Genomic DNA, 13,692 nt, shown 5'->3' with positions numbered 1-13,692 from the left:
TGACTCCCCACTTCTGGCCTTCAAACCACCCCCCAACCTCTCCAAGTCATCATTAGAAGCAAGCTCCCCACAGACAAGGACACACCAACTGACAGCAGCACCAGACCCTGCCAGAACAGATGCAAAACCTGCAGACATCTCTCTCTCTACTGCTACAATAATCAACACCCCCTTCACATGCCTATGACAACATGTGGGATATCTCCTCCAGTGCACTAAATTCCCCAACCACTGCTACGTGGGTGAAACCAGACAATCACTACGCTCTTGAACAAACTCACAGGAAAATGATAAAAGACAAAATTACCACATTACCTATGGGTAAACACTTCACAAAGCGATCACTCCACATTTGACTTATCAGTCCTCATCCTCAAAGGAAACCTGCACAACACTTTCAAAAGTTGAGCCTAGGAGCTTAAATTCTGCTAGACACTAAAAATCATGGATTGAACAGACACTGGATTTATGATTTATTACAACAATCTGTAACCCGCTAACCCCATCTTTTTGTCCTATGTCTGCAGAGGTGTTAGCAGGCCACTCTACCTTGACGGGTCACTTACAATATGTGCTCACTACTTACACTAAACAATCTGTTCCACCTTGCATTTTGCTGTGACGCTCAGAGTATCTTCCCCAGAGCTGAAGAAGAGCAATATGTGGCTCAAAAACTTGTCTCTCTCACCAACAGAAGTTGGTCCAATCTAAGGTATTACCTCTTCCACCTTGTCTCTTGAATATCCTAGCACCAACACAGCTACAAACTAGACTGCAGTAACAACAATGGGAGACATACGGATAAATCACTATACACCACCTGAACACTTCCTCCTGAACTCAATTTTTATTCTGATTCACACTTTTTTTTTTTAAACGAAGTAAACAAAGCCACACATCAGGAAGTCATATCCATCGGGTTCTGCTCTGTTCTTGGACCTCTCCTTGACTCCTATGCCCCAGGGAAATTCCCAATCCCTCTCTCTTCCCAATCCCTGTCTCAAGAGAGCCACTCAACCTTTCCCCTGAGCACCTGCATAAGCAGAGGGGTAAACTGGCATTAACACCTTATTCTCCTGGACCAGCTAGTGCAAATACACTTGATCACATCCCTCTGTTTGGTGTTGAAACTATAATAACTAATAAACAAAACAAAAGTTTGCACTGCGTATTTTGATATTCTGCTAACATTGCCTAGCAAAGCCACAGGAACTGAGGAAACTAATTCCTCTAGCAGCTCACATTGGAAAGCAAAATGTTATTGAATTGTAGAGTGTTTTTGGATACTAGTTGACTTAACTCATTTGTCTAAAGGAGCATGAGAGAAGGAGCGAATAAGCTCGATGCATCAGCCAAATCTAATTCACTTATAAATCAAACAACACTGTTGTAATGATTTCTCATAATAGTAATATAATATGGCTGTCTGCTTGCAATAGTATGACAGTGAATTATTTACTCTCTCCTAGCAACTACCTTACTCTATCAATTTCATAGTCTCTGTAGCTCAGAGGCAAGTTCTAATATTTATATATTGGCAGCCACTGAATGTCTTTCTGAGATGAAGAAAAATAAGGAGATGACAATATCATAGTTTAAATGTACTTTTCAATGAATGGTTCATCTGAGTTTGACCTCAAGTTGATTTCTAAATACACGGTTGTGTATGGGTTTAACAAAGAAGCCAATATTTTCATATATATTATCTTAGTGTATGCAAGGTTTATAGTAGTTTACTGCAGAAAACTAAGATTAATGCTCCTAAGAAAAATGGAGTGGATTTTAACCACACTTAGCTTTTCCAACATGAAAATTACTCACATCTCCAAACAATATCACAAGTTCATAAACCACTTCTTCTTCCTAGTCACTCAAAGACAAATAAAAATGTGTAACTCTAAAAACATTTCAAAACATAATCAGTGAACAAAATTCCATTTATTACAGTTTGTCTGAACAGCTATAGTATTCTTGATCTATAGAATTCCTGTTTTAAATGATACTGTATTCATCTGACAGCAAAAGAAAAAAAAAATCAATACTTTTTTAAAACTTATTTAATGGAGGGTTGCACAAAATTCACTATTCAGGGTAAAGTTCTTCAAAATATACATTGCAATATACTTTTGGTCAGTGATCAGAACATCTTGTTAAATTGCTATTCATTACAGAGGTCACATCTATACTTACTTTTTCCTACCTTTAGTAATTTCTCCTCTTACTTTATGGCTTGAATCATTTCCTTTGGCTTACCAAACCCACATAACCACCACGCAAGTTCAGTACAAATAAGTAAATAATTTTGTTAAGTCTGTAAATAAATCTTTGCAGCACTGATTTCATTAGCATCTTTCTACATACTAAAAGGTCTGATTATAGGCTTCCACTGCTTAAGCAAGTAAAAGGAAAGCTGAAGCCTGATACAGTAGCAAATTTATGATACAAGGAGTGGAGGCAAACTCTATATTCATATTGCCTAACATTTTCCATTATAAATATGTTTTGACTTTTTTTTTTTTTTTTTTTTTTTTTAAAAGAGATCAACCGCCACCATAGTTTGCAGCAGGAACTTGAAATTTGGTGGAATGATGACCCTGGGGTCAGAAAGGAGACTTTTGTTATCTCCCCTAAAATCCTTTCAGATTTAATTGTGTTATAAACTGTCAAATATCACCATTTCTTGTCTGTATTTTGCTCTGTGAAGCTTGCTAGAGCCTTAATGCTAAAGTTCCTGAACGTTCAATACCGTACAATTGCACATAATACAATTTATTTTTCCTCTTTTTAAAATAACCTAGGAAATTATATACAAAAACCTACGTTAAAAGAAAGTTAAGATTGGAAACTCAAGCACCCAAAAGTCAGGAAATACCAGAATCAAGACCACCCAGGAACACTAATTCTGGCCCTCCATGTGTAGGGCTGGTTGGAAATTTTCCTACAGAACATTTTTCCTTTGAAAAACGCCGCTTCATCAAAAGCATGACATCTTGAGGAAGTGTGCTGCCTTTTAACAAAAATTCATTTAGAAACTAAAAATAAAAACAAAAAAGCATTTTAAGGTCAATACATCCCATTTCAAACTTTTTGAAATGTTCTGATTTTCCATTTTGAAATTACTTTTTTCAGTTTATTTCATATTATAAAATGAAGTCAAAATCAGAAAGAAATGTTTAGATTTTGTCAAAACAAAATGTCTTGATCAACTTTTTCCTAATTTTAGCTTCTATAAAGTTTCAAAGACTTCGTTTTTCTTCCAGAATAGAAGAAAATTCAAATTTGTGACACTCTCCCCAAAGCAAAAAATCCAGTTCACGCACACCTCTACTTATTTATAATGCATTGAGAGTTTTCAGTCACATAATCATGTATTTTCCCGCCCGGAACCTTGCTTCATTTACTTATTAGAAAGAGAATATGGAGGGCTGGCCTTGGGTAGTTAAGGCTTCACATATTAACATCAGCACTTGAATTGCACCCAGAAGCAAAGAGGTGGCCACTGCAATCTTTGAAGCACTGGAGTAACATACTCTACACATAGCTAACATCTCCAAGCAAGTGGTCACTGCTGTCTGTAGCTTTAAAGTGGTCTTCCAAGCATAGCGCAATATATAGTAAACAGATCTAGACAAAGGGAATAGTTAATAGATGCAAGATCTACATGCAAAATAGTTGCAGTTTTCAAGTCAAGATGAAAGCACAGATGAAAAAATATTTTTGTAGGCAATTAAAGCTACCTCGGATTCCAGGAGCAACTGGATTCTCGAAAGTATTCCTAGAATATATAGCATTTTTGGCAAAGGGCAAGCACGCTCCAAAGCGACCATTTTCTCTATCCACCAGTCAGAACTGGTTTTGAGATTTTGAAGAAGATATCAGAGAAGGAAATGTCTTCAACTAGAGAACCAATCACAACATACATTTTTTAATACATTGTCGCAATCAGTGGGTTTTGGAACTAGATTATCTCCACCAGGATTTTCACCTCCAGTGTATCTGTTACAATGAATCATAGAAACCATTGTACTGATAGCCTTTGACAGTAAATGCTCAAAATCCAATAGGACACTAACCTTAAGCAAAGCCTGAAACTGACTTGAGTACAACAAGTTGACATATAATTTAGATAGTATTTGTAACGGACAAAGAGGGAAGGAGATTTGATTCACAACTAACATAGGTTTACTAAACTCACTGATTAATATATAGTGTCCATATATGCAATTATCAATGTATCAACTCATAAGAAATGTATCAATGGAAAAATAAAATATATAGTTGCTTAGCGCAACCTTTACAAAATGGGAGCTGCTTTAACACTAGGGTTACAGCCATGAATATGGTGTAACAAATGATCATGTAACAAGTAACACTAAAGCCTTGTCTAGGTGATTATATGTGTTGTTCAAAAGAAAATAAAAGGGGTGTTGAGCAAAATACTTATGAAATACAATGGACTAAAATGACTGCCTTTTTTAAATGATTGCTATTTTGATATCTGTACATTAACTATTTCAAAATTTCAACTATATAGGTGAAAACATTTTTAGCGAGTGAACACTTTATTGGGTGCATATATAAGTAAGAGGCAGAAGAGAAAAACATTACAAATTTTAGTGTATTCAATGCACAGAAGACAAGATTTAGTTTACTACTAAAACTCAGGAAGGAAAGAAGGAAGGAAGTTGAACATGAATTTAAGTAAGTAAATGAAAACTGAAATTCAAAAGTAGCAAAGAAGCAGGTATTTTTGCATAGGGAAGAATGGAAGGATACAGTGAGAGGGTGGAGGGAAAGTTGGAATTGGAATGTGCTCAATGCCCTGCAGGATCATTACTTGTATTACAGAAGTACCCAAAGGCTATGACCATGGTTTGGCTCTCCTCTGCTAGGTACTGTATAAATACAGAGTCTTTAAAAAGTAAGAGAGCCCCTGTCCAAGGAGTTTAAATTCTAAGGATCGGATCCTGCAAACACTTATTTGTGTGCTTAACTCTACTACTGAGAGTTGTTGCTTTGATTTCAATGAGATTACTTAAGGTAGTATAGTTAAACACATGGGTAAAGGTTTGCAGGATTGGGGCTTAAGTTAACACAAGGTACAAGAGGTTACTTGGTAGCCAAGATGTATAGCTGAGAGGGCAGAACAGAGCCAGCTCAAAACAGGACGGTCAAGAAAGTCAGGGAAGATTTTTCTGTTCAGTTTTGGTCCAAAAGAAGTGTGATAATCTTACAAGGAGAATGGAAATCCCAGAGGTGAAAACTAGAAATAAAGTTGTCACTGAGACTATGCTGAAAAATGCTGCTCGAGGGGCGAGAAGACTGCCGTCTCCGGGACACTGCTGAATAAGGGGAGGTTGGAAACAAAATACTGTAGTTGGCAACCGAGAAATGGTTAAGTGAGGAATATGTATTTTATAGAAAAAGGGAGAGATAGATTTTTGATACAGGCAATGGTCCAGTAGAAACAGATTGGCAATGGTGGTGAGCAAAAGACAAAGCTATGAGACATAGCATCAGAATGTTTTAAAAAAGTGAACTGTCTCCCTTCCTTTTCCTTTCAGCACTATATTTAATATAGCTATACTACCATCATTTTGAGGTCTTTGACAAACCTATTAGAGATTAATATCCAAAATTAACAATACCTTAACTGGAATAAGAAATTAGCAAAATATATAACCTATGACATATTTTGCTACAAGTAGAGCTCAGGCTAGCAACTAGCCTAGCTATGAATTTACATAAATCCTGAGATTTGGGAACCAAAAAGAGAAAGTCTTGCACTTGTAGAATGTAAACAATTTTTTTTTTAAAGAGAAAAACTTGACTGCCAGATGAAGCAGATAGCAGCAGCACACAGCTATTCTCTGTTCAATTATTTCAGTCAGTTTTGACTAGTAACTAGTCACTGAACTTGACTGAACTAACTGGTATTCTTATTAAAGGAACGGTGTTAGTCTTGTGGTTTTACTGTCGTTGCACAGAGCAGGAAGGTAGAGCGGCTGTTTATGGGCCACTAAAGAAATTGTTTATTAGGAAGGCAAAGCTTGTCTTTTAAATTTAAAAGAAAGGAGAAATATATTTATTAGAGAATAAAACTTAAGAGTTAATACACCACACTAACTTCCTGTTCAGAATACTGTCATTATTCTTTCTTGTGCACATGGCTCAGGCAGAGTTGTGCACACTGACAGAGCAAAAATATCACACCAAATAGCTGTAGTTTTGGAAAGACACCACAAATTAAATCAAGGTTTTAAACAAACAAACAACCCCAATGTCAACTAGCTCCCGAGGCATTTTTTTTTTATTCGGTGTTAGAGCTGCTTTAAAAAAAATCTAGCAATACCGTCTTAAAAAGCATCCTTTTTTATATCATAATAAAGGAACTCACGGCATAAGAGATTTTTAATATCTGGCTTTTGTCATTTTTGCAATCTTAGCAAGCGCAAAAGGATATTGGCCACAACACAAGTTCCACTCACATACTGCCCTCAAGTCATGCATGAAATGCTCATTATTTACCAGAGCCAGATACAAGATTTATTCTTTCAAATTAGTACAACGATACATACTGGACCAGACACTAGAAGTCGTCCAGAAGAGTTGACTAAGGCCATGTCTACACTAGTACTTATGTCAGCAAAATTTTTTTTTGCTCAGGATTGTGGGGGGAAAAAAAAAAAAACACACCCCTCTAAGTGACATGAGTTTCACCAGCATAAGTAATAGTGTGCACAGTGGTATGTCAGTGGGAGAGCTTCTCCCGCTGACATAGCTATTGCCCCTTGTTAGGGGTGATTTAATTATGTTGACAGGAGAGCTCTCTCCCATTGGCATAGAGCAGCTACACAAGAGATCTTACAGCAGCACAGCTGTATTGGTAGAGCTGTGTTGCTATAAGCTCTCTAGTGTACATATAGCCTATATCGGACATCATAAAAGCCAAAGGGAAAGGGTCAGCTTATTAGACTGTACAAAATCATCCAAAGTTTACAGGTCAATGTCATTCCAGTTCAACAAATGAAACTTCAGGGATAGTGCCCAAAGGGGACGACTTAGAGATAATTTTCCCAGGTATCCAGAAAAACTCTTCAGCAGGTGTGGTCAATATCAGTCAGATTCCATCTGTAATACCTCAGTGAATAAGTCTCGCTATTGACCGTATACTCAAAGAGCACCTCCAGTCTTTCTTCCAGCACCAGTGAATTTTTCCTTTTAAAGCCCATTGTTGAAAACTGAGATTCTGATTCTCCAAATCCTTGTGATCCATGCTAAAAAGGAACCCTAAGGACATGCTCCAGAATGAGCATATTACTCATAAAATAAACAAATGAGGACCAACCCACAGAGAGTTTTACAATCTTTGCAAACAATTCCTTCAGCTGCAGCTGAGAAGGATATTCAGTTCCATCACTGCAGTGGTTAGACATACTAGCCTAGGAGCAAGGAACATATCAAAAAAGAAAGCCTGTTCTGACAGCAAAGCAGCAAATCACTTCCACCAACAACCTCTCAGTATCTCAGTTTCTCCAACTTAAAGTGAATACAGTAACTCCTCACTTAAAGTCGTTCCGGTTAACGTTGTTACGTTGCTGATTAATTAGAGAACATGCTCATTTAAAGTTCCACAATTCTCCCTTATAACATCGTTTGGCAGCTACCTGCTTTGTCCACTGCTGGCAGGAAGAGCAGCCAATTGCAGCTACCTGGTGGGGGCTTGGAACCAGGTGGGACTGGCAGCCCTCCTATCAGCTCCCTGCTCGCCTAAGTTCCCTGTGCGGCAACCGCCCAGCAAACTATCAATTGCCGGCAGTTCAGCTGTCCCTCCCCTCACTGCCATGTGCTGCTCCTGCCCTCTGCCTTGGAGCTGCTCTCCGGAGCCTCCTGCTTGCTGTGCACGGGTGGGGGGTGGAAGAGGGACCCTAATGTCAGGGTGTCCCCCTCCCCCCTGCTCCTGCACCCCACTTACCCCATTTCCAAAGAGCGGGGGGGGGGGGGGCAGACAACAGGGCTCAGGACAGAGGGAGCTTTCTGGCAGGAGCTGCTGTCTCAACTTGCTGATCTATTTTAAAAGGCAGTATACTTTGAGTGGGGTCAGCATACTTAAAGGGGCAATGCGCGTCTCTCTCTGTCTCACAGTGTCTCTCTGTCTACCATGCTGTCTCCCCTCCCTCCATTCGTGCTGCCTGGTAGAGTGTGAGGCTAAATTAACAACAATGGGTTAACCCTTGAGGGCTCAGCCAATTGCTAGTTCATCATTTAGCAGTAAGGCATTCCCTGGGAAATATCCTACCCTCTGACTTCACCACTTCAACCAAGCTTCACAATCATCATCGTGGTATACCAGTATTAAATTGTTTAAAACTTATACTGTGTGCGTGTGTATATTTATTAGTCTTGTCTGGTGAAAAAAATTCCCTGGAACCTAACCCCCCCTATTTACATTAATTCTTATGGGGGAAATTGGATTTGCTTAACATCGTTTCACTTAAAGTCGCATTTTTCAGGAACATAACTACGTTAAGCGAGGAGTTACTGTAATTATATTTCCCTTTCTTTGTAAAGCAGTTTGAGAGGTATGAATGAAAGGCACTATTCTAGTATTTTTACCTAACCATGGTCAGAAAGGAAATTAAACTGAATATTCTAGAGGGCACTAAGCACTGGCCTCAGAATGGGACTAAACAGTCAATGCTTCAAAAAGTCTTTGAGAGCTAGGACAGTTGCAGCTTGTGCCATGCGAGAGGAAATCCAGTCAATATGATATTCTTAGAGAAGGCTCGTTATCCCCCTTCTCACTTGACATCCAGATGTAAAGCTACATGTTCTCATCTTAAACCTGCATGGAAGTGAATGTTCTTTCACTTTATATTAGCAGTACTCAGTTTCAAAGATTAAAAGTTTTATTAACTACTTTACAACTTTCATCTTTAGTTTTTTCTGTCAGTCAGAAAATTATTTTATTCCTAAAACTGCCATCTGCTGCAATGAGAAATAGTTGAGCTACCAAAAAACAAACAATGTGAGTACATTGAGTATAACTATGCCAAAATTTCAGGATCATCTTCCCAAAAGAGCATGCGAAATATGTCTCATAATATTTTCAGGAGGTTGGTTTCTGAATTTAAAAAACTTAGGAAGGTTTCTGAACTGGCACCCAGCCACACTCCAAATATGTGAATTGTGGTACTCTCTTTCTGAGCAGAAAGATTTTCCACTACACCCATATGTACTACAATATCTAGACAAGACCTAACTGTTTGACGTAGGGGTCTTTATTCTTTATTCTGCATTAACTAACTTTTATCAGTTTAAACTCAATTCACTCTTGCGGTTACCCTGATAGGAGGCCTTGCGCAGGGGAGAGAGAATTTATTCTACGTTCACTAAAGGAAATGCTTGGCTCCAGAAAGTGGGATTTTTTAATGTCTGAATCATTTATTAAATAAATAGATTAAAGAGGAGAGAAAAGAGTGTTTTAAGAAGTAATTTCCATCTTCTCCTACAAGTGACTCAGATCAAGGACTTGAGGACACCTTCCTTATCCCACAAAGTCTGAAAAATTAGGGGCTTCTAATATATATCAAACAGTATGCATGCAGAATCCACTCTGTGGACTATTTCCTTCACGAACCAAAACAAAACCCTCTCTGCCCAATGTCTGAGCACTGGTTCCTGTCATATTTGTTGGTTCCTACCATACAATGACCAAGTCAGGGCAGACATGAGAAGCAACTGGTTGTGGTCACACAACATCTTGCATTTCCCCTAGCTATTTCATTGGTCACCCTGTCTGCCTCATTGCATGTTAATAGTCAATCAAGAAATCCTAAGGGTAAACAACTTCTTCTTCAAACGACTTCTACCAAAGGAGACTTACTAATGCTTTCAAAGGGCCTGATCCAAGGCCATTACAGCAGGAGTTCTAACAGCAAAATTTTTGGTGACCTCAGAGTGCAGCCACCAACTCTTGCTGGTGGCCACACTGACACTTTTTCCTAAAATACTTAATTTTAGGAAAAATTAATAAATAAATATGCACATATACATGTCCAAATCATTGGAATTTATTTATGTAGGGTTTTTTTTTTTGCAAACTCAATAACAAAAGTAATGTACAATTGCCTTTATTCTTTACTGGACCTAAACAGAATAGAAACACAAATAAGGTGCTTTGCATGTTTTGCCTTTTTTGGTTGATTTTTTTTTTAAAAAGTCGTGCTAGCTAGTAAATCTGCTACTGTGAAAAGTGATATTTGTGTATTTGTTAATATCACTTTTCACAGCAGACTTACTCAGCCCCGGCAAGCTGAGGGACAAATTAAGCCCTAGATGGGGAGGTGGGAAGGGAGGCGGGCAAGACCAGGGATGATGGGAAGGTGAGCCCAGCGTTGGAGCCTGAAGTCCTGCGGCAGGGGGATGGAGTCCACCACCACATGGCCAGAGCCTGCCACCCACCACCCCAGGGCCGAAACCTGAACCCCACTGCTCCCAAGATGGTGGGGAACTCACACTGGTTGCCTACTCCTACTGTGTTTGTGGTTCCAGAAGAGGGCAAGGTCCAGCCCCTGCTGGTGGCCCTGGGGAGGGGCGGCTGCTTTGCCCCTCCCCATATCACCACCTAGGAGGCTGTGGCCACAAGAAAAGCCCCTGGTGGATGCATTTGAGAAACGCTGCATTAGAGTCAGTAGAAGTATTTCCACTCACTTCAATGAGCTTTGGCACTAGGTCTTTCTTCCCAAGCAGGGAACTACACTTAGCCTTGATACTCAAGGTGTCAAGAAAAAGAATAGTAAAATCATTCAAGTGGAGCATGTTACACTGCATTTCTACACAAGGATGAGGAGGATGAAGACGCGCTAAGAAGTTATTGGAAATCTACCTTCCTTCCACTCTGAAATTCAGATAAATGCCTCATGGCACTCTTGATACCTTGAGACAGGGAAAATTAGGATTCCGACCAAGCCATCCTTACAAGTCATTTTTTTCAGGTCTCCCCTCTTAAAATAAATCAACAGGGCCCACAGCCATCAAACCCTATACTAGACCTCTTGCATTGGTCCAAAGAGCTGCCAAGTCTCATATCACCTCTAATTCCTGATCCCTAGTTCAAAGATGAACTGCAAATCAAATAGCTATTTTGATTTTGTCCTTTATGATATGAAGACTTCCTCATTTATTTTTTAATTAAAAAACAAGGAGAAATTAAAAGTAGCAGGTCCTCATCTCTCCCTCTGTGTCAGCAAGATCTTTGGAGCAAAAAAGATAGGGGATGTTGTGTCAGACTAAAACTCAAGACATTAAAGTTGGAAACAGTCATTGTACCCCAAGCAAGAGCAATTTCATGATCTAACCATCATGAATATTACTAAGAGTCCAAACTAGACCATCTCCCCAGTATTGCTTTCCATGGTTTGCTTTGTAATAACCTACGGTTAATGCCAGTGAAAGGAATGACTAAATATTATTCAGATTTCACTAAGTTAGGAACTATAACAAAACTACGATAGCAAATGAAGTGAAAAATCAGAGTTCATGGCTTTACAGTCTGGTATTTTAGACATCCTTTAGTAACGCCCCTCAGACCTTCTTTAAATTTTTCTGAAACTTTTGTACTGAAAACAAATGAGAAAATTACTGCATCTATTATTCCAAGTGGAAAGCAACCATGAGTTATCTGATACGACCTCTGCTGGTACAAATCTTATTCCTAAGAATGAAATGTTCTAGCTAAGTATAACCTTGGAAGAAGTTTCTGACTAGATAAGGGATACATATTAACTTGATACTTGTGCCCAGTGGAAAAGAGAGAACTAGATTACAAGACATGAATTCTGTAAAGTTTGCTAGCTAAAGTTTGTGTCACCTCTCAGGAAATCACCTATGTCTATTTGAAAAAAGCAACAGAGGGTCCTGTGGCACCTTAGAGACTAACAGAAGTACTGGGAGCATAAGCTTTCGTGGGTAAGAACCTCACTTCTTCAGATGCAAGATGACTTATGCTTATGCTCCCAGTACTTCTGTTAGTCTCTAAGGTGCCACAGGACCCTCTGTTGCTTTTTACAGATTCAGACTAACACGGCTACCCCTCTGATACTATGTCTATTTGGTTAGCTAGGATTAAAATCTGATAAACACTTTTTTGGGTTTAAAAAGCAAGCTTCTTCACAGTCTTTGTATTCTTGTTGAGTGTGCAACCACCAGTCTGTAGCATATTCTTAATGCTAACTTGGCTTTCGCAGTGGAAAAAACAGACCATGCATGACGTCATTAGCAATGTAACGCAAACAAAACAAATAGAGGTGTTAAAAAAAAGTTGTAAAAAGAAGCAACACAACATCAAAATACAGTGAAGAACGGCATCTGAAATGTAAAGTTGTCACAGCTACCAAATAGTATCCTAAATCGAACACATTTTCTAACTCGTGTAAAGAATCTTTAGTCATTAGTCATCACATTGCTATTCATTGTTTTCACTGTAGATGTCAGTCTCAAATTTCCTTAATTAAACCATGTACAACTGCTCTATTTACTTGCTGGTGTCCGTATTTTTTTTTTTTTTTATGATTGCAATAACACATCCAGTCTCTCTCCTGCTGAGAAATTTTCCTGTGAGCTAAAACCTGGCACAGATACTGAATGCAACAATGTTTTATTTTTCCTTCCCAAATTGTAACAGCTGTATAGTTTTCAGTGCTTAGATTAGTTCAAAGGTATACTCTTTGCTACCACTTATCTGAACATTATCAAAAAATATCGGTAAAGGTGCATGCAGTGAACTGTACCTCATACTCGCCACATTCAGAAGGTGTATCCTTGTGTATAGCCATCTGATACTTGGCAAATAAAGTAGCTGACTGGCTGAAGGATGAATTGAACTGTGGGTCTTCAAAGGAGACAGGTACTAACCTCACCTTCAGAGCAAGGAAAATACAAGCAAAATATTTAAATGCACCTAATCAGATTATATGCTCCTGAAGGTAAGGCTAGTGGAAGATCTCCTCATAGCAATTTCAAAGCCGCAGCCATTGGCATCCTATCTTAAATGGGGTAAGGCAAGTATACCCCATAAGCTTAAAGGATTGTTATATTAAATTATTATAGATATTTTAAATTAGAATTTATATAATGTTGTCATACTGCAGGTACTAATTTATTCTGCCCTCTTATCCTTTGGTAATACAAACAGTACAAAATAACAGACATTTTATTTTGATTGCACAGTTCAGAGAGTGGTTGAAAGTCTTCTTTTAGAGGCACATCCCCAATACTTGCTACCTAAGTTGCCCTCCAGCCCAGTTTCTGTTTAGCTTCAGAGAAATAATATACCTGGCAAGTTTAACTATTACATGATGTCCATTCATTGTGTGAAATAGTGACAACATGTAATTTAGCTGGAATGTATTGTTTTCTTTTAAACTGGTTTAAATTGTAAGTAGCAAAGAGCTTTATACAAACTCTAGTAAAACCTGAACAGGAAATTTTTGGCATGTGATAATTATTGCACACACGTTTTGGTTCATATTATGCTTGCCTTCCTCATGTAAGGACTCACATCTAAATCAATGAAACTACTTCAGGATTTACCCCTCTGAATGCTGAATATGTATATGGTCCTCCTCATATTAGTATCTGAGTGCTCCCACAGTCCACCTCTCCTGCTCCCCTATGGCTTTACTGTATAGT

General features: G+C 38.6%; 1 protein-coding gene across 17 annotated transcripts in view; it reads right to left on the bottom strand.

Annotated features, from left to right (window-relative positions):
* Positions 1–13,692, bottom strand: part of ATE1 (arginyltransferase 1) — a 154,728-nt gene that overhangs the window by 111,368 nt on the left and 29,668 nt on the right. For 7 of the 17 annotated variants that reach the window (XR_010589311.1, XM_005307688.5, XM_065552340.1 and 4 more), the window contains one exon: positions 12,792–12,920. The exons of 4 other annotated variants lie outside the window; for them this stretch is intronic. Coding sequence is in view for 11 of the 13 variants with exons in the window: in XM_005307688.5 (XP_005307745.3) it covers positions 12,792–12,920 (129 nt within the window). In the remaining 2 variants the exon portion in view is untranslated. Of the gene's footprint in view, positions 1–1,821; positions 1,864–12,791; positions 12,921–13,692 lie in introns of all 17 variants that reach the window. 6 more of the 17 variants (XR_010589310.1, XM_065552334.1, XM_065552336.1 and 3 more) reach the window with 1 other exon arrangement.

The sequence above is a fragment of the Chrysemys picta genome, chromosome 7, assembly GCF_011386835.1.
Source record: "Chrysemys picta bellii isolate R12L10 chromosome 7, ASM1138683v2, whole genome shotgun sequence".
Taxonomy (NCBI): Eukaryota; Metazoa; Chordata; order Testudines; family Emydidae; genus Chrysemys; species Chrysemys picta.
This window is presented reverse-complemented; position numbering and strand designations above follow the sequence as displayed.